Source organism: Bufo bufo, chromosome 8, assembly GCF_905171765.1.
Source record: "Bufo bufo chromosome 8, aBufBuf1.1, whole genome shotgun sequence".
Lineage (NCBI taxonomy): Eukaryota > Metazoa > Chordata > Amphibia > Anura > Bufonidae > Bufo > Bufo bufo.
Window position 1 is genome coordinate 209548089 of NC_053396.1, and position 21658 is coordinate 209569746.

General features: G+C 47.0%; 1 protein-coding gene across 12 annotated transcripts; it reads right to left on the reverse strand.

Annotated features, from left to right (window-relative positions):
* Positions 1-1931: 1931 nt before the first annotated feature.
* Positions 1932-17134, reverse strand: WDR46 (WD repeat domain 46). Of its 12 annotated transcripts, none has more exons than XM_040442624.1 (19): positions 17078-17134; positions 16197-16349; positions 15966-16058; positions 15727-15819; positions 15489-15608; positions 14088-14168; positions 13837-13949; positions 13563-13650; positions 13419-13480; positions 13232-13336; positions 12279-12429; positions 11847-11982; positions 4973-5072; positions 4738-4891; positions 3960-4107; positions 3772-3866; positions 3572-3667; positions 3116-3229; positions 1932-2246 (listed from the first exon to the last, which is right to left on the reverse strand). In XM_040442624.1, the coding sequence occupies exons 1-19, from the start codon at positions 17102-17104 to the stop codon at positions 2142-2144; spliced, it is 2034 nt and encodes a 677-aa protein (XP_040298558.1). In that variant the 5' UTR covers positions 17105-17134; the 3' UTR covers positions 1932-2141. The 12 variants fall into 12 exon arrangements, with proteins under 12 accessions (XP_040298558.1, XP_040298555.1, XP_040298557.1 ...); XM_040442621.1 differs by having other exon boundaries at positions 15727-15834; XM_040442623.1 differs by having other exon boundaries at positions 15966-16067.
* Positions 17135-21658: the final 4524 nt, after the last annotated feature.

Sequence of the window (21658 nt, forward strand, 5' to 3'; positions counted from 1 at the left end):
GTTACATGACGTCATTTCCGCTTAGGCGGTCTATTTAAGTCGTGCATACTGTGTCATTTTGTAGGCTATATCTGTTTGAGAAAGGCTCGTATTGGAGCCGAAACGCGCGTCACCGAATAACTCATATCTGACGAATAAAGAGATTTAAATCAGCAGAAGAAAAAGTGAGTGCCGGTCTTTTCTGTCTATGCTACGTTGGGACAGTCACCATCCCGAGTCTTAAAAAGGGCATCCCCAGGGGACATTATTTGAGAACGCGGAGGAATTGCTCATCCAACGAGTCCTTTCCTATTCAGGCAAGGGAAATTCTTAAGGATGCGTTCCAGCACTCTCTACAAAGAGATAGGCAATCTTTACTTATTCCACACATACACTCCTCGGACGGGGAGAATGCAATGAGGATTGTCGGTAGTTTTGATGCCCAGAATCAAAAAATTCTGGGTATTCTCAAAAGGTATTGGGCTATCTTGCAATCAGACCCAGATATAAGGGATTGTGTCCCTCCTCGACCACTCATTACATATAGGAGAGGTAGGTCCCTGAGGGACTGACTTGTACACAGTCATTACCAAGCGCCTCCCCTTACCGGCATGTGGCTTGAAAGTAAAAAACTTATGGGACTTATAAATGCGGGAAAGATTGTATTTGTTGCCCCCTAATCGCCAAATCTACCAGTTTTGTGAGTGCCTCCACGAATATAACTTACACGATGAGGGATTTTGCAAATTGCAGAACTGAAGGTGTCGTCTATCTGTGTACCTGTCCATGCGCACTTAACTATGTGGGCAAGACCAAGCGAGAACTAAGACGAAGGGTAGGGGGACCATATAGGTGATATCAGGAATCGCAGGGACAAACCGATTACGTGTTGCGGAATATCATTTTGGCGACTTCAGAACTCTGCGATTCCAGGTGATGCGTAAATCTCCAAGAGGTGGAGATTGGGACAAAAGGAGGCCCAGTGGATACTTCACCGTCTCAATGAGCAGATTTCCTTCTCCTGCTTCCTGTAGCTTTATACTTTAGCCCTGTGTTTTCTATAGGATGTTTCCATCGGAGGACCCTAGTGAATGTATAGGCTGGGGACCCTGCGTACATACCATGGCCAAGATTGGCTTTACTATACATGATTACCAATAGGGACTAGCTGGGTTTTTATAATTTCATTGAAACACCCAGAATATTTATCTATAGTTCTGTAAACTTGCCCCTTCAAAATGAGCTAGATCTGTAGAGCTTAGCCTTAGGAATGTATGTCATTTACTATCTTTTATTTCGCCTAGCGCACGATGTATCTTAGGACCGGGTTCCTCTGCCTTTGCGAGGGACTTCCGTTCTGTGGAACGCATGATGCGTTCAATATGTCATGCGTCTCACAGGACGCCGGAAATCCTTCTCTGTTCCGGAAACACGTGAGACGCCAGTGATTCCTTTGGCATTAAAAGAGGCACCAGTTTGAACGTAAGTGTGCTCTCTCTATCTAGGTGCCCACAATGTAATGTGTTTCCTATCTGAATCTATTGGGTATCATCCTTTGCCGCTTCCTGATGAACCACGTGGATATCGCCACCTGGGGAAACGCGTCGGGGAGAGAAGTTTGGAGAAGGGATAACCAGGGTATTACAGGTGTCAACTACCTATAGGTGGTATCGCCCCTTTGGGTGGCGGCTGCGAGTGGTAGGGTTACCTTAGGGACAGATGATCTTCCCTACCACCTCATCTTGGCTGTTACCCCTGGAGACCTGCTGATCGTAGCATTTGGCATCTAGTAACCGTGAGTTATGGATCTCAGCTAATGCTGTTGCCTTGCTTTGGTTTAAGTATACTTTACCCCGATACTGTCGCCTGGTTGTTCCGCTTATCTGTTGATATATATACGTGCACCATTTGTATCCTAGCGTGGGCACGTTTCTACGATTACGATTTTAGAATAATTATTTACAATTTATTTTCGGGTTTTTGTGTTCAAATCTTAAAACGCATTTAGTAAAAAGTTAAATTTTAGAAGTATTTCTCTTCTGTGATTTTTATATGTACAGAGGGGCGAGGTGGAGCGTCCATCCCATCTCCACTACAAAAGTTCCTGAACAGCACGGACACCACAAGGGCCCAAGAAGACGTCTTCTGCAGACACGGAGTGGTCACTTCTTGAACCGATCCAGGGCTGACCTCTGACCCGGCTGGACCTTCGTTGTATCGCTCCTTTTCGCCTTATCTCGTTCTTGTAGGCTCTTCCGGATCTCCGCCTGTCAGAGTAGAAGGACGGCAGAGTTATACAGGACTGAAATATGACAGTGGTCATGGGATAAATCTGATATCAGCAGGCGCAGCTGTTCCCTCACACACACAATGGGTGGTCAGGCCGAATCCTTTGCTATGGCTAATATAAGGTGTACAAGCAGAGCAGAACCCAAACCCCCCCGAACTGTGCCCTCATAGGACATCTGGAGAGAGGTTGTCCTGATCAGACCACTAATTGGTTTTTAAAGGAGTTTTCCCAAGATCTTTTAACTGATTGATAGGTCACCAATATCTGATCGGTGGGGGTTTGACACCTGACGATCAGCTGTTGGAGAAGGTACTGACCGTAGCACCGCGCCCTTCACGCAGCTTTTCCTCAGCCATGTGACGACACATGGCCTAGGTGCGGCTCAGCTGCAATACCAAGCGCAACCACTATACAATGGACAGAGCTGTGAGAAGGCTGCTGTGAGCGCCAATGCCTTCTCAAATAGCCGATCGGCGGGGGGTCCTGGGCGTCGGACCCCCACCGATCAGATACTGATGAGCTATCCAGAGGATAAAAGTCCTGGAAAACCCATTTAATGACAGGTCTGTGCCGTAAACGATGGAAGCATGTGCTCAATACATGCAGTGTCCCATAGTACGAGTATTCAACTGGGGGACCCCTGCATATCCACCAAGAGATCATCCTGCTGCGAGGGGGCACTAAGGTCACATCCTTACTGAGTAGGGGGCACAAAGGAAATTGGGCAGGATTAGAGGCATGTGACTTATTGTAAAGAGATGCCACTGGGGTGGTCCTGGCTTGGACTTTCACTCGACGACAGCCCCAAAAAGTACCTGAGCACCTCTGTCCTATACGGACACTCACCCTCTTCTCCTCGTGAGCCACTTTCTTCTTGCGCTTCAGCAAATTCCCAGTGGAGCTCCGTCCTTTTAATTTATGGCGAGGAACAAAGCGAGTCTTCTCATAGGGGTCGAAACCCTGAAATAAAAAATGGCCATAGAAGAGTCTAGATTAATGCTGCCTATGTCTTTTATAGAGAGGGGCCACATGAAGGAGATTAGAGACCAACTTCTATCATCTGGACAGTTCTGAGGGTGAACACTGCTTATAAAAGGCTGTGCCACCATTACATCAGCATGTATACCTGCTACCAGCACAAGTGACCAGGCTAAAGATCAGGGAGATCTGCTGCAGTCACCTGTGGTTTTCACCGTCCATTGCTCTGCAGCAGCTAAACATATTATGATGGGTGTCTCTGGTTTGGATGATATCCCTAGTCATATTTTAAGGCTTTTCAATGGGTCAGGCAAGTCCTCTTACCATCCGCTCCACTTGTTCCTGGCGCTTCTTATCCATGGTGATGGCATCTACTTCTCCAAGCTGAGTGGGATCCAAAGTGATGAGCTCAGGCTGAATCTGAAGGACAAGGAAGGACGCAATGATCGGACAGTAAAGACTTGAACTTCGGGTATATCTAATCTCCACAGGGCACAGTCCTGCTCCACGTCCCCAGGGGTTACCTTTTCCAGTAGAGCTTTGACCTCCCATTCCTGTCGCTGCTTCTTGGTCTCATAGGGGTTACATTCCAAACCATCAAAGTTTGCTTCACCCGCACCTGTAGGAAGATAGATGAGAATTCTTAGGATGGAAGGGACATAATGCAGAGAGGGAAGAGCAAGGCACATGATGAAGACACAAGACCACAGACCTGGCACAATCATGCTGGTGAACCCTCCTCCATGACCAATACCCAGGACATCTTCATAGGGGCAGAACTGCAGCCCGTGGATTGGGGCTTTCACAGAGAAGCACATGTATGGAGAGCGCGGAGCAGTGAGGTGCGTGTCTTTATAAACCTGAGGAACGAGCCCAGATGATACCATTAAGGACCATGGAACACAAAGCCCATACACAGTGCTGAGAGCACGCGCTTTTCAAGCCAACATGGACAAAACCGATAATTGACCTTTCAGATGCAAAGAAAACAAAGGGATTGTCCAAGATGACAATAAGGCTCCCGATCTGGACAATATAGTTGCAAGATGGGAAATGCATTGATCGTTCTGGAGAAGACGAGGAGAACAAATGGATCCTTGACCAGACCAAGGCGAATCTTCTGTCATTGGAAGGACTAATGACTGCACTGAAGCTTTTATCTCATTTTGAGCAAATTATGGGAAGATCCATTTTGTTGGAAAAGCTAATTCTGCTGAGCAGAGATGAAGAAAGAAAAGCAGCAAGAATCCCGGACACATCATCGAGAAGCCTGAAGACGCTCAATAGAAAGAAATAACATTCATATGGAGAAAGGGAGCCGATGTCCCAATGCCCAGAAACGTCTGACAACTGGGGGTACCACCAAATATCAGGCCAGACAAGGTGGTCAGGAGCAGCTGCAAGTCTAGAGGCGGTATAGAAGATATCAAGCTGGGGACATGCCGTAGATGTCTGACACAGGAGTGCCCCTCTAAGCAGTGGTCACCTACCTGTACTACGTTACCAACTCCTGCAGCCAGCAGCCCTCTCTGACTGTGGCACAGAGACCCTGCACCAAGGGGCAGAAGACATGATGTCAGAGGACGGTAAGTTCGAAGGTCGAAGATTGTCAGCTTCCTGTCTGTGCCTGAAGACGCCATGTACCTGTCCAAGGAATAAGAAAATGTGTCAGAGAAACCGCAACCAGCTGAGAGGACTACCAGGAGAACAAGCTGCGGCACCTACATTCCGGTCTTGTCAATGCTCAGGGCCCGGACGGCTCCCCCATGACACAACATCTTAACTAGAGGCTCCTTCATGGAAGGACTCCACAGAGAGACGCTGCCTGCAAAAAGCAAAGAGCAGAATGAAATCGGGCACCTTGCAAATCAACGCAGATGAATGGAGACCACTGCAACCATCTGAGACAGAAGATAAAGCGTAGCGGGGCTGTTCCAAGATTTAAAAGGATTGTACAGGATTAGAGAAACATGGCTGCTTTCTTCCAAAAAACAGCACCACCCCTGTCTACAGGATGACTGTGGTACTGCGGCTCAGCTACGTTCGCCTGGAGTTGAGCATCAATACCCGTGGACAGGTGAGGGAGAGAGCAGCAATGTTTATCTGATTCTGTACAAGCCTTAAAACCTATTCCCCGGATGGGAGAAAAGAATCTCACTGGAGGGATCCTCAGTGACCACGGGGACCTGTGTCCGCCTGTACGGATGCAGCTGTGGTTGAGCCGCTCCATTAGTTCTCTATGGGACTGCTGGTGATAGAGTATAGCGCTCCGCTATCTCTGGCAGTCCCAAAGAGAACGAATGGAGTGGTAGCATTCATACAGGGGGCCACAGGACTCCCATTCTCGTGACGGGTGGGGATCCCAGTGGTCGGACCCCTCTTATCTCCTATGGTTTAATTTAAAATCTTGGAATAAATCCTTTTATTGTCGTGTGAGGGCTCATGCACATGGCCATAGTTTCGGTAAGAATCTGATCCACAATTTTTGCCAATCGAAAGTGGATCCATTCATTTCAAGGGGGCCGTAAAAGATGTGGACAGCGTGCTTCCAAAACCTCCTGAAATACCCCCACATCCATTCACCCAGCAAGGAACTATTCATCTCTTCCTACATCTTACCTTCTCATCTGACCGCTTGCACAAACCTGTTTGACAACATAAAACACTTCCTTCCCAAACACACACAGACACCTCATGCCCTCTCTTTTTCTCATCTATTAACACTTTCTCTGCTTCTCCTTACTGCTGGTGATATCTCTCCAAATCCAGGCCCCCCCTCAGCAAATCCCCACTATCACCTCCATGTCCCACTACAAATCTCCTTCTACACATTTCTGCAACCCCTTAAACCTAATAACCATTCCAGGGGTGGTGTGGAGTGGGTCCGGCATGCATGCTGGTAACTGCTTTCCGTGGATATAATGGAGGCCATTTTGGCACCAAAAATGACAGAAATTCAGACGGATCCAGCATGCATGTGGAACCTGCACTTTCTGAATTATATGATAGCCGTCATGGCACATAACAGGTTAAATTTAGTGTTAGGAACCCGTCTAACTAGAGATCGCCTTGACGTGCGGCAGACGGGCTCAAATAATTTTGTACAAAACGATTTGCCAAGCATCTCTAACTTATTAGTATAGCATATGCAATTATGATGCAATTTTGTACTTTATTTGGTTTGCAGTGAGCTGTTGCATTGCATGTTTTGTTTAACTGTGTTCGGTGACGTCAACGGCTCTGAGGGGCGGGCTTTAGCTCTGCCCTAGCCGTTTTACTGGTTCCTGTCAGCCCCATGGAGAGCCCCGATGCGTCACCGGAACTCCTAAAAATGCCTTTGCCCTGCGCAATTTAGCGCAGGGCAAAGGAGAGAATCAGAGCATGAGCTGCTCCGATGCTCATGTCAGGGGGTGAAAATGGAGGGATGTCCGGGTTCAGCTCTGAACCCGGACAACCCCTTTAACTCCCTTCTCCGTCCCCCAGCGCCCCCACTCTTCTCCGCTGAGGACTTTGCCACATACTTCAAACAAAAGATAGTCCACATCAGGGAAAGCTTCAGTACACAGTCCCCACAGACCCTCTACACAACTGCTCGGTCCTCTTCTCCCAAAACCCGCTTCTCCACCATTACAGAAGAAAAACTCTCCACTCTACTCTCCAAATCTCATCTCACCACCTGTGCACTTGACTCAATCCCATCCCACCTCATCGCTAACCTCACCACAGTGTTTATCCCAGCCCTAACTCATCTCTTCAACCTATCACTAACCTTTGGTGTCTTCCCCTCTGGTTTTAAACACGCTACCATTACACCCATCCTCAAAAAGCCTTCACTTGACCCATCTTCTTTGTCCAGTTATCGCCCCATATCACTTCTTCCGTATGCCTCAAAGCTACTTGAACAACATGTCCATTCTGAACTGTCCTCTCACCTCTCCTCCCTCTTTGACCGGCTACAATCTGGCTTCCGACCCCACCACTCGACTGAGACTGCCCTTAAGTCACCAATGACCTACTAACAGCCAAAACCAAAAAACATTACTCTGTCGTCCTCCTCCTTGACCTGTCCTGGCATCACTGACCTGGCCCTCTCCTGGATCCCATCATACCTCACAGACCGGACGTTTAGCGTCTCCCACTCCCGCACCACCTCCTCGTCTCATTCCCTCTCTGTTGGTGTCCCGCAAGGCTCTGTCCTAGGACCCCTGCTCTTCTCTATCTACACCCTTAGCCTGGGACAGCTCATAGAGTCCCATGGCTTTCAGTATCACTCTTATGCTGAAGACACACAAATTACCTCTCTGGTCCAGACATCACCACCTTACTATCGAGAATCCCACAATGTCTATCTTCTATATCAGGGGTCGGCAACCCCCGGCACGCGTGCCCGGCATGGCACGCGAGTCTGTTTCTGCTGGCACGTGTGAGTTCGCCCCATAAGACGCACTTTTTCTTCCCCCAAAATGGGGGAGAAATGCCCCTGCGTCTTATGGGGCGAATGCTTGCCGTTTTACATCGCAAGCTGCGATGTAGGAGCGAGCGGGGACTCGGGGAGGGACTGGGAGGAGGATCTGGGGGCTGGCAATAGCGGCGGGGCGGTGCAGTCAGTGTAGTATAGCCCCGCCGCTCCGGTATACTAATATAAGATGTCATATTCATTTATTGGTTATTAAACATGCCCCCTCAGTCCTATTACTACCTTACATCCTAATCGCATCTGTAGAATTCAGGCAGGCCAGGCGGGCGGCAGCAGCGTAACTCTCGTCATGTGCCTGAATGAAGCCGGCGGCGCAGGCAAGTGACGTAAGTGAGAGACTCGCCGGCCGCCCGGCTTGGGCTGCCTGAATTCTACAGAAGCGATTAGGATGTAAGGTAGTAATAGGACTGAGGGGGCATGTTTAATAACCAATAAATGAATATAACATCTTATATTTGTATACTGGCGGTGGGGGCGATCTGTGGATGGCACAGTTATGGGCTGGGGGGGGGTCTGTGGATGTCACTGTTATGGGCTGGGGGGGGTCTGTGGACGTCACTGTTATGGGTAGGGGGGGGGGGGTCTGTGGATGGCACTGTTATGGGCTGGGGGGGGGGGGTCTGTGGATGGCACTGTTATGGGCTGGGGGGGGGGGGTCTGTGGATGGCACTGTTATGGGCTGGGGGGTCTGTGGATGGCACATATATAACAGTGCCATCCGCAGATCCCCCCCTGTAACAGTGCCAGCCACAGACCCCCCCCCCCTGTAACAGTGTCCGTCATCCACAGATCCCCCCATAACAGTGTCCGTCATCCACAGATCCCCCCCATAACAGTGACCGTCATCCACAGATCCCCCCATAACAGTGTCCGTCATCCACAGATCCCCCCATAACAGTGTCCGTCATCCACAGATCCCCCCATAACAGTGTCCGTCATCCACAGATCCCCCCCATAACAGTGACCGTCATCCACAGATCCCCCCATAACAGTGTCCGTCATCCACAGATCCCCCCATAACAGTGTCCGTCATCCACAGATCCCCCCCATAACAGTGTCCGTCATCCACAGATCCCCCCATAACAGTGTCCGTCATCCACAGATCCCCCCATAACAGTGTCTGTCATCCACAGATCCCCCCATAACAGTGTCCGTCATCCACAGATCCCCCCATAACAGTGTCTGTCATCCACAGATCCCCCCAGATCTGAGGTCTGCTGTGCATTGGTGGTGTTCTGAGGTCTCCTGTGTATTGCTGCTGGTCTGAGGTCTGGTAAAAGGTTTGAGGCTGACGTGAGGTCTTTTGGTGATGCTGTAGGCCTGTTAGAAATTATTTTCTGTAAGTAATAATTATTTTGTATTTCTTCCAGTCTACCAGAAGTAAATACCTGCCAGTAACCTACAGTCAGAAGTCTACAGCTTGAACGCCTACAGCCCACACCCCTCCGGTCTTTTGTCTCAGCTCTCCATCAGGTAAGTAAAAACCCTGTGTTTTATGAAGGTGCAGTGTTTAGGGCTGATCTGAGGTCTTTTTGTAATGTGGAATAGAATTTCTCACTGCCTTAAAGGAGAACTATGAGGTGAGGGCTTTTCACTCACCTCCTAGTTCTAGCCGACCTGTGACAATGAGACTGTCACAGGTCGGCTCAGTAGATCGGGAGGTGAGCTAACACATGCACATAGCTGTAGCTCGCGTTATACTGAGCTTAGGGTGGCAAGGTAAACACCTTTAATTAATTAGTGAGTTTAACTTACTATCAGCAGTACAACTATGTACTTGTACTGTATAAAAAGTATAAAAATGAAAATCGAACTAACACTATGGAGCGCTGTTGTTCACTGGCACCCGGTTGCCTGATGGTTTCAAAAATGGCACTCGGTGTGTAAAAGGTTGCTGACCCCTGTTCTATATCATCCTTCTTCGCCTTTCGCTTTCTAAAACTTAACATGGATAAAACAGAATCCATCATCTTTCCCCCATCTTGCTCATCATCCCCCAACAGACCTATCTATCACAATCAATGGCTGCGCACTCTCCCCGGTCAACCAAGTCCACTGCCTTGGAGTAACTTTGGATTCTGCCCTATCCTTCAGACCGCACATCCAAGCCCTTTCCACCGCCTCCAACTCAAAAACATCTCCTGCATCCGCGCTTTCCTCAACTTTGAATCTGCGAAAATGCTTGTACATGCCCTCATCATCTCCCGCCTAGACTACTGCAACACTCTCCTCTGTGGCCTTCCATCTAGCACCCCTCCAATTAGGGGTGGGCGATATAGGCGATATGCAATATAAATTTGTGCCACGATATGGATTTTGCGCATATCGCCGGACCGCGATATGATCGCACTCTCGGCGCGCACCATGGTTTCCTGAGCTGGCACAGTGGAGAAGGAGGGAGTCCCTCCCTCCCCACTGTGCGCGGCTGCCGCTGGCCACTAAGAATATAGTATGAGGAGGAGGGGAGGGACTGTGGCCACTGCGCCACCAATGAATGCCTGAATACCAATGTGCCAGCCATATGCCAGCCCCTATGACAGCACGCTGCGATCCGCGCGAATAACCCCTCAGTTGAGGGGTTAATCGCGAGGATCACAGCGTCCTGTCAGAGATTGGGAATGTTTGTCTGCATTGGTGGCAGTGGGCAGTTCCGATCGGAGTCCCAGCAGTGTAATGCTGGGGCTCCGATCGGTTACCATGGCAGCCAGGAGTCACGCTACTGAAGTCCTGGCTGCCATGGTATGTTAGTGAGCAGCATTATACTCACGTGCGTCGTGGCCGCCGGGCGCTCCTTCTTCTGCCTGTGCGGCGCATTGCTAATGCTTATAGCACTAGCAATGCGCCGCACAGACCTATGAGAAGAAGGAGCGCCCTTAAGGAGGCTAATAGTTATTAAATAAAAAGTTAAAAAAAAGAAGTTTCCACCCCCCCCCCCCCAAATATAGAAAAAAAAATATGGCGATATATATCGCACATGGTTAACATTATATCGCAATATACCTCCAATCTATCCTTAACTCTGCTGCCCGACTAATCCACCTCTCACCCTATTACTCCTCTGCCTCTCCCCTCTGCCAATCCCTTCACTGGCTCCCCATTGCCCAGTGAATTCAGTTCAAAATACTAACAAATACATACAAGGCCGTCCATAACCTGTCGCCTCCCTACATCTCTGAGCTACTTTCCCGATACACTCCCACACGCACTCTCCGATCCTCACAAGACCTCCTTCTCTCCTCTTATCGCCTCTTCCCACAATCGCCTCCAGGATTTCTCCCGTGCATCCCCCACACTCTGGAACTCGCTACCCCAACATATCAGACTCTCCCCTACAGTGGAATCCTTCAAAAGAAACCTGAAAACCCACCTCTTCAGACAAGCCTACAACCAGTGACCCCGCTGCCTCTATACCGCCATGACCAACTTCACCCGCACCTACTGTGTCCTTCTCCCATACCATGTAGATTGTAAGCCCTCACGGGCAGGGCCCTCTCTCCTTCTGTACCAGTCTGTAACTCGTCTTGTTTAGGATTAGTGCAATTGTCTGTATTATGTATGTGCACCCCTTATCATATGTACAGCACTATGGAATGAATGGCGCTTTAATAATAAATAATAATAATACGTTCTGCAGCCCCGCAAAAAAGATAGAACACGTCCTAGTCTTGTCCGTTTTGCAGAGACAAGAATAAGACTTTTCTACAGACGTTAAGAAATAAATAGTGGCACGCGCTCGGTCGGGATCCGCGACGCAAAACACTTATAGCTGTGTACAAGAGCCCTAATGGAAGGTTTTGCAACCCCTTCCCATTACCTTACATTCAGATCCTGCCCTGACCTCAGCTGTAACGTGTCGTTACAATGTATCAGTCTGGGGGAATTCTCTGCAGCAACCCAATAACTAATACACTGTAACAACCCCACCTGCTGGACAAGCAGATCTCTAGACGGGACAAGTTTCCGGTCTGCAAATGTACCAGACGAATGTTCCCATTCGTTGACAGCAATCTGAGATCTTTAAAATTGGTGGGCACATTGAAAAAAAACCTACATGATAAAATTGCAGAAGATTTCATTGCATTAAGAATGGCAGACAGAAATGGGCAGGGGTGCGGTAGATACCATTGTGATGCCCCAGGTGGACGACGGCATTGTGCGGGTTCTGACACATGACGCTCAGCCTCCCCGCTTTCACACAAGTGGCGGCGACTTCTCTTCCCACAGAGACATCCAAGTACTGCAGGAAGCCTGCGGCGCTCTGGAAAGAGAGAGCAGAGAGACGCAATAGACAGGAGGATGGGAGTGACGTAAGGAAATAGCTGGGGTCCTGAACATGTCTGCCTGGCACAGGAGAGAGGTTCGTTACAGTGTATCAGAGCTCTCTCTTGTAAAGAGCCAAGCGCCTGTGTGAGCACCACATGATCAGGGCTGACAGATGTTTCCATTCACTGACAGCAAGGTTCAAAATCTTGAAAACGGAAATAAACCAAAAGTATAATTTAATTAAGGTGCATTATACAAGAGAGCAATGTCCTGGGCGCCCCCGAAACTTACACACGTGGCGAGCAGGAAGTGATACGGCAGGAACTCCATACGTAGAACGTCATTAAACTTCTTGATGCAATGCAGCTCCACGCCCAGGTTGTCGTATATATACAGCCACTTCTTCTGAGCCACGGCGAACATGGCGTGAGTGTGCAGCCACCTACAGGGATGGAGAGCAGACAAACCCTATGGGACCGAATCAGGACCAGGAGAAAGACATGTAAAGGGGAACACCCCAGACAGACCCTCGGCATATAACGGTGGGTCCTGTGGTGATGACATCAGGAGAGGACTTGGAGACCATGTGGTTATGTGTCCTAATATGGGCAATATTTGGTGGTGAAGGCCTTTATATTTAGGTCACATATATCCGATGATGGTGGTCCGACCACCGGGATCCCCCACCAGTGACTTAAATGAAGGAGCTGCCGCGCATAGTGCCAATTCAGCTCCCATATGCTTCACTTCAAGGGGAAAAAAATATTTAAAAAATCTGCATTTTTTTTGCTGTAATCCCAATATAGGTCCTGGGGACGTGTGTGGCCCCACGAGTACAGCTTACCCACTGTATGCAGATAATCAGGGCAGAGTTCTTCTGTGCGGCTTACGGAAAGCGTTGGCTCAGCAATTTTCTGCACTCTCCTAGAAATGAATGGAAGGTGGCTGCACATGCGCGGTGTGGCTCCGTTCTAAGGATAGGTGCGGTTCCCAGAGGTGGGACCTCTGCCTATCAGACACTGGGGGGGTATGTCCTAGAAATATGCCCTCAATGTCCAAGATGTGACAACCTCTTTAAAGCTAGAATACTAGTGCAAGCTCAGGGAGAAATGGCATCAGCTCCACATCCCCGCTGCGCATGCACCGGTTCGGATCTCAGTTGGCAGACATTTTGCTTCATGTCAACGTCTCCCATTTGAAATGATTTCAGTATTTTTACATTGATCACATCTGGAGGAAGTCACCTGACATCGTTGACTGTTTCCATCACATTCATCTCACAGTTAAGTTTCTTAGTATGCCAATCCATGGAGGCGACGTGACCCCGCTGGCCGGCCAGGAGAAGGTGCCTGGGGGAGGGAAGGAGTAATTACTATCACTACTACAGTGTAACGAGACAAGGAGAATGAGAGTTGCAGCATGTCCGCTCACCTTCCGTTCCGAGAGTAGTTGATTCTGTAAGGGCCAAACTGGTTGAGGGTGAGGTTAAAATGCTGCAAGTAAGACAGAGAAAGATGTCAGATCGTGGCAACTAAAGCAGGGGAGGCGGCGGGGGACCTGGGGCTGGATCTTCACCTTTGACGCGCTTGTAATGTCCACCACCTCGGCTATGTCCTGCTGGGTGATGGTGCTCGTGTCCTCCCCTTCATCGCCTTCCAGAAACCTGCAAAATGCCGACAAATAGCATTACAAGAATACATCCGCCATATCGTTCCTGTGCAGATATGCCATATTACAGGGGGTGCATGAAAAGCATGCAACCATGGTAACCCCAGAGCAAGCACGGTATGTAGGTCACTGCAGCAGGTCGACTACTTTTGTTTGACTCGACCCATTTCTGCGGTCTCACCCTTCCTCCTCCGGCAGTAACAGGTCGTGTCTCGCCGCCTGGCTCACCGCGCTCTGCACCTTTGACTCCTCACGCTTTAAACGCTCCTTGACATTTGGAAAGGTATCCATAACCTGGAACACACAGGATTACACATGAGGAAGGCCCGGGATACGGACAAAGACACCAGAACTCATTTCTCAAACTGATCTTCCAGGCGAAGGTCTGAAAAGTCCCTCTTGGAGACCGCGGGTGATCACTCCGGTACTGACCTGCTCCGCTTTCCTCGCTCTCTCGTATTTCGTTAACTGGTCTTCTGGCATGGAGGGGAGGCCGGGGAAGGGATCTGTTGCCTGGGATAAAGCACAAAACAGAATGGAAATAAGAACCGGACCAAGACAAGGATATAACACAGAGAAGAACTGGAGATTTAACGCGAATGGGTTGTCTTTTTTATTTATTTTTTTGCATAAATCAGTAGTAACTGTGAAAACAGGAAACTGTAATGTGTCTTACAGGGGGAAACCTTTCAGCAGAATCCTCCTCAAAGTCAGAGGAGAGGGAGGCAGAAGGGATGGTGCTGCAGTCTCTCTGCCTCATGACAGCTCTTGACTTGAGATTAAAGGGATTGTCCAGGATAGGCCATCATGAGCTGACCGGCGGGGGAACGACACCTTGCACATCTGCTGAAGCTCCATGAATGGAGGTGGGCGCCGGAACTACATAGCACTATCAACCTTGTAGTGGAAGGAGCACTGCGCCTATCGACCTGGGTGTGTTGGGTGTCGGACCCCTGCCTATCGGCTAGTGATGGCTTACATAGAGGCTTTACACTTTCATCTAAAAGTAACATGGCGGACCAAGTGCTGGGTGCCACGTAAAGGGTTTATACGAAGAAATGAGGTCAGTGTTTCCATATGGGGCTAGCAGTGATATCTGTAGCTATGCTCAACATGACCAGATAGCGCTTTTTTCTGGCGTTATTTGTAGGTTCTGTCATATTTCTACAATTACTGTATTACCTAGTAAGGTAGAAAAGTCTGACAACATGAAGCTTTGGGTACGACAACTTAAAGGGATTCTCTGGGCTACAGATATTGGATTGCCCATCCTCAAGAAAGGTCATCAATATCAGATCATGAAGGCGGGGGGTCCAACCAACACCCGGTATCCCTGAGCGATCCGCTGACTTGGCGCTGGGAACTATTCGGTGTACAGAGCTGGAGGCAGTTGTCTCTGTCCACTGTGTAGTTCCTGGCATACCAGGACTCATGGCCACTACACGGTGTACTGGACCTTCTGCCTCCTGCTTTGTGCCGATCGCTGGGGGATGCCGGGTGCTCGAGCCCCACTGATCTGATATTTATGACCTGCAGGGATAGGTCCTCAGTATCTGTAGTCTGGGGATTCCCTTTAATTATGGTTCCACCGAATGCAGAATCCTCTTATAACCTTGAAATTAGACCTAGAAAATCTGACAACCCGGCACCATCAGGACCTCCTGGCGCTGGATGACAGGTATTTTACTATACTCACTCCTGTGACGACATCTTTCTTCTGGGGCTGCTTCTTCCATTGTGCTTGATTTGTTCTCCATTTCACCGCAACCCCCATCCTCCTCTTATCTCCCTCTCCTGGTGCTGAATTACAGGTATTCTACTATAGACACTCACCCCTGAGATCACATCTTTCTTCTGGTTATTCTTTTCCTTCCATTCTTCTTGATTTGTTCTCCGTTTCACCACAACCCCCATCCTCTTCTTATCTCCCTCCTTGTAGTTCCTCTGCATTTTCTGTAAGATGGCCGATACATTATACTTTTCCATAACAGTCTAATAATATAGAGAATCTGACAACCCGGCACCATCAGGACCTCCTGGCGCTGGATGACAGGTATTTTACTATACTCACTCCTGTGACGACATCTTTCTTCTGGGGCTTCTTCTTCCATTGTGCTTGATTTGTTCTCCATTTCACTGCAACCCCCATCCTCTTCTTATCTCCCTCCTTGTGGTTCCTCTATATTTTTTGTAGAACGATTGATACATCATATATTTATACTTTATAACAGTCTAATAATATAGAAAATCTCACAATCCGGCACCATCGGGATGTTCTTATCTTACTACACATCAGTCCTAGATACTCACCCCTGTGGTGACCCCTTTCTTCTGGGGCTTCTTCATCCCTTGTGTTCGATTTGCTTTTGGTTTTATTACAACCCCCATCCTCTTCTTATCTCCCTGTATTTTCTGTAAGATGGCCGATACATCATATAGTCATACTTTTTCATAACAGTCTAATAATATAGAAAATCTGACAATCCGGCACCACCAGGAGTCAGGACCTAATTTTACTTGTCATCAGTCCTCGATACTCACCCCTGTGGTGACACCTTTCTTCTGGGGCTTCTTCTTCCCTCGTGCTTGATTTGCTTTTGGTTTTACTACAACCCCCATCATCTTCTTCTTCTTCTTCTGTTCATCTTGTGCCGGCTTCTTCTCATCTACCCCCTCGTAGTACCTCGGAGCTTTCTGTAAGATGGCGGACATATATCTACAGTTATACTTTGGTTCTGGACACAGCAATATTATCCTCCTTCAACCTGTGTCTTCCTGGCTATGGTGCAGGTAACCTGCTGGGACTTGTAGTCCCACATTGGTGACACATTTGATCAGGCAATAGATCACAGGGCAATTATTACAACCAGAAGTCCTAACAAAGAAACGACCATGATTATATATATGTGTAGTGTCCGTGAGGTTTGACATTTTCTTTTCTCCACTAACGATACCATACAGTTTCAGGAGGAATAACAGAGGAACACAATGATCACATGATCTCTTATGCATTTAAAGGGATTGTCCCCCAAATCATCATTTATCACCAAACCACAGGACTAGTTTCTGATCCCTGGGACCCCCTTAGATCGCTGCATATTGTCAATGCAGTGCACTGCAGACTACAACTCCCAGCATGCTGAGACAATATTGGGTGTAGTAGTGCTGTGTCAGCTGGACAGCCCCGGTTGGAGACCCCTGATGTACTGTCTTTGAGGGCTAGGTGGCTACTCTATTACACCAGTCTAAGTAATGAAGGATATGCCACACAGAAGAACCATGTATTTTAGACTGCTCGGCTACAGAGACACTACAAGTCCCAGCATTCCCGCCTCCAGGTAGGTATAACTGGCGGCAGCCGAGCCCCACAAGTCGCTGGGGGTCACAGCCAAATCCACAGGCGTTACACACGTGGGTCTCACCCGCTTCGGAGGCTTGGTAGTCGCCATGCTGGAATCCTGCTCCTTAGCGGAAGGGAACAATAAAGTTACAAAAAAAAACAAAAAACTACCCTGTCTCTAGTATGTACGGAATAATAAAGTTTTCTTCTTACGCTTATGGTAAGTAAGGGCAGCGGCGAGTGAGCGCCATCTTTAGTGTGGTGAGGCGGCGCATGCTCACAGTGCTTATACTGTGGTTGCCATCTCAGTAATAAGTAATGGAGGTTTTATATTTTTTTTCCCATCATAATTACTAAAACTCAGCATGTGAATATGAATGAAAATGCTGTAAACAGAGAGAAATAAATGACATTAAATGTATACTTTATATCAAAATCATATTTGTGCATTGAGTTCAGTCATTCACTTGGTTTTAGGTTGTTTTTCAGTCTCATTTGTAAGGCTGAGTTCACACTTCATTTATTTGGTCAGTTATTTCCATCAGCTATTGTGAGCCAAAACCCGTAGTGAAGCCCCCAAAGAGATCAGGTGTAATTGAAAGATTTCCTCCTGTTCTGTGTTTTTGACCCGCACCTGGTTTTGTCTCACAATAGCCGATGGTGTGAACTCAGCCCTAGGCCTCATGCACACGACCGCGCTGTGGATCCACAAAACAAAGATGCCAGCCGTGTGCATTCAGCAATTTACGGAACAGTGCAGTATTACGCTGTGCTCCATGTGGCGGCCATTTTGTCCCGGGCAGGTAATGTTTCGCTACCAGGGTTCTACAGCAGACCGCATAGTGGCGCACCAAGGCGTGTGTCCTAATATAGTATTCCAGTGTAGACCCCCTGTGTCGCATTAGATGGGAGATAACTCCAGGTCATGTTAGGACCATGTGACAGGACACGTATGTGATATGTCATAAATGCGCTGTACAGATGGCTCGCCCTGGGGTGTTATACAGACGCCTCTGACAGGTGCCATACAGCGGTGTCCGTTACCAAGAGAGACCCAGAGGAGAAAAAAAATGGTATGTATTTAACCCCTTCAGTATCGAGACATTTTTCATCTTGAAGGGGATGTCTGAGTTCAGAACTGGACCCGGACATATTCCCTTCTTCACCCCTCAGCATTTCACGCTCCGATGCTCTCCCTTGCCCTATGTTGAATCGCGCAGGACAAGGGATTTTTCATTAGATGAGGTGACGTACCGGGGCTCTGCTAGGTGGAGGCTTCCGCCTAGCAGTGAACCCAGTGACGTCACCGGCATGAATGGACGGGCTTTAGTGCTGAAGGACCAGGCCAAATTTTGGAAATCTGATGCGTCACTTTATGTGGTAATAACTCTTGAACCCTTTTACTTATCCAAGCCGTTCTGAGATTGTTTTATGACACATTGTACTTCATGTTAATGGTAAATTTGAGTCGATAGACATCACCTTTATTTAGAAGAAGAAAAAAAAGAAAATTTGGAAAAATTCGCAATTTTCAAAATTTGAATTTCTCTGCTTTTAAGGGCACATTCACTTCAATGGGGCCGCAAAATATGCAGACAGCACTCTGTGTATTGTCTGCATCTGTTGCTCCGTTCCGTGGCCCCGCAAATATTATAGATCATGTCCTATTCTTGTCCGTTTTGCAGCATTTCTATAGTGGGCCGCCCGTTCCGTTCTGCAAATTCCGTATTTTTTCACATTTTTATTCTACTCACAAGGGACCTAGGAGGCACAATACCGAGGACGGGCGATATGCCTTGTGAGTAGAATAAATCCGTCTTTTAGCCCAAAGTGCACGCGGCGCCTCACTATCTTGCTCCTTGATTGGATGTGAATAGACTGTGGAGCTGCACCGCACCAGGACGTAGTAGCACTGTTTGGCGACATAAGCAAGGAGCATTGGAGGAAGGATCTGGCCTCGGACTTGACTTTTGTTTGTGGATTCCAGGAGAGCAGCGCAGTCCCTTAACCCTTTCACTACCGAGCCACTTTTTTTAATCTTAAATCCCAGGCCGATTTTTGCAAATCTGACATGTGTCACTTTATGTGGTAAAAACTTTGGAACGCTTTTACATATCCAAGCCGTTCAGGGATCGTTTTCTCGTCACACATTGTACTTCATGACAGTGATAAATTTGAGTCCATATACTTCACCTATATTTATAAAATAATCCAAAATGTACCAAAAATGTGGAAAAATTCACAATTTTCTAAATTTGAATTTCTCTACTTTTAAGACAGATAGTCATACCTCATATAATAGTTATTAATCAACATTCCCCATGTGTCTCCTTTATGTTGGCATCATTTTATTTTTTTAGGACGTTAGAAGGCTTTGCATTTTAGAAGCAATTTTTCAAATTTTCACCAAAATTTCCAATTTTTTAAGCACCAATTCAGTTATAAAGTGATTTTGAGGGGCTTACGTAATGGAAATTACCCATAAATGACCTCATTTTAGAAACGACACCCCTAAAATTATTCAATACTGATGCTACAAACTTTGTTAACTCTTGAGTTCTTCCACAGGAATTAAAAGTAAAATTTCACTTTTTTGGTAGATTTTTTATGTTAAGCAATTTTTTTTCTTGCAACACAGCAAGGGTTAACAGCAAAATAAACTTTAATATACATTACACTGATTCTGCAGTTTACAGAAATACCCCACATGTGGTGGTAAACTGCTCTATGGGCACGTGGCAGTGGTCAGAAGGGAAGCAGCGCCATATGGATTTTGAAGGCAGATTTTGCTAGAATGATTTTTAGGCACCATTTTGTATATTTTTTTTTATCAAATCTGTTTTTATTAGATTTTCATAATAGCAACAGACAATTGTATGCTTTGATGTCATCATCTACATAGGTTATACAATTGTAAAACAATACAAATGAGAGAGAACACTAACAATTTCCATTAAATGTCTATACCAGGTCTTGGGGCTAAATCTTATGGATTCCTTGTACAGTTACAATATCAGATATGCCACAAATATTTTATTGTTTATATTTTTTGGGGTATAGCATCGAGTTGATGCAAAAAGAAATAAAATAAGTCTGTTTCTGCCATGCCAGTAGTCCAGTCAGGAAAGAGAATAAAATACAATTATTTTACTTATACCTTATCGGTTGTAGTAGAGCAAGAGCTAAAACTTAAATCTGTAATGGGTTTAGAAATAGAGTGGAGCAAATAATAGAGCAAACAATGACAGGTAGCAAGGGGTAACTAAATTATTTTACTGTATCTTAACCAGGGGTCCCACACTTTCATAAAAGAATCATGTCTACTGGTCTGCCAGCTAGTCAGCCCCTCCGTGCGACACAACTGATGTACTTTCTGTAGCCATTGTTGTTCAGAAGGTGGTTGAGGTCGTAACCATATCAGTGGGATTAGACATTTAGCCGCTGCTAACATGTGCGTCGTCAGCGAGCTTTTGGATGGGCGATATCGTGGAGAAGGTTGGGCCAATAGCACCAAGCCTGCCATGAGAGTAAAATCCGACGGGCCAAGTGCCCTCAGGTGTTTTTGAATTATTGTCCAGAAAGACCTCACCACCGGGCAAGACCACCAGATGTGACTCAATGTTCCTACTCATAGATGACATCTCCAGCATAACTTTGTGTCTGATAATCCCATTCTAAATAAAAAAAATCAGGGGTTTTATACCATCCGGATACAAGTTTGTAATGGTTTTCTTGTATCTTGACACAAGTCGAGAAGCCATGTCAGTGCATTAAGATATACTTTTTATCTGCATCCGAAAGAGTTCTTTTTCCCATGTCTTCAGAAAGGGGGGGGGGGATTCTTCTGATGCACGAAGCAGAAGATGAGAATATAAATGCGTTAGATTTAGTTTTTTTGCTGTTGTGAAGTAGGATTAATTGTTCAAACCAAGATAATTGTCTACTTGATGAGTTGGCAGATAGGAATAATGAACATATTACCTTGAAGAGTTCATGTTGTAGAAAATTTACCACTATGGAAGGAGTAAGCGATTGTAGGGTTCTATAGCGCTACTATATTCCGCAGCGCTTTACAGACATTAGCAACCAACTGTCCCCAATGGGGCTCATAACCTAAGGTCCCTTTCAGTCTGTCTGTGGAGTGTGGGAGGAAACCGGAGAACTTGAAGGAAACCCACGCAAACACGGGGAGAACATACAAACTCCATGCAGATGTTGCCCTTGGTTGGATTCGAACCAGCACTGCAGGTACCGTGCTACTCTGGGATTTTGTTGTCTGGCAAACAGGAAGCAATGTTAATTCCTTGCAACTTTGACCAGAATGTCTACTTTTTTTTTTTTTTTACTTTTTTTTTAATCTGGGGGAGTATGTAAGTCTGCAGTAAGTTTTTGCGGCCTACCCAAGATAAGTACGGAAAGTTATACTCCGTAAGTAATTTGGATAGTTTGAGCAGTAGGGGTTGAAAATTGTATGAGTAAAGTTTTTGTAACAGAACTTCCATAGACAATATGAATAGGGAAGGGGATAAAGGGCATCCCTGCCTCGTGCCGTTCGTTATGCTGAAAGGGGTGGATAGTGTGCCATTAACCTTGACACGCGCAGATGGGGTTGTGTATAATGTAAAGATTGCCTCTATGAAAGCATCCGGAAAATTAAACTTTG

Coding starts and splice junctions, on each gene's coding strand:
- WDR46 (XM_040442620.1), bottom strand. CDS start 17,104: ATGGCGACTACCAAGCCTCCGAAGCGG. Junction 12,430..13,231: donor GAAACAGTCAACGATGTCAG/GTGACTTCCTCC, acceptor CCATCCCTGTAG/GTGGCTGCACACTCACGCCA. Junction 4,892..4,972: donor AGCATTGACAAGACCGGAAT/GTAGGTGCCGCA, acceptor TTCCTTGGACAG/GTACATGGCGTCTTCAGGCA.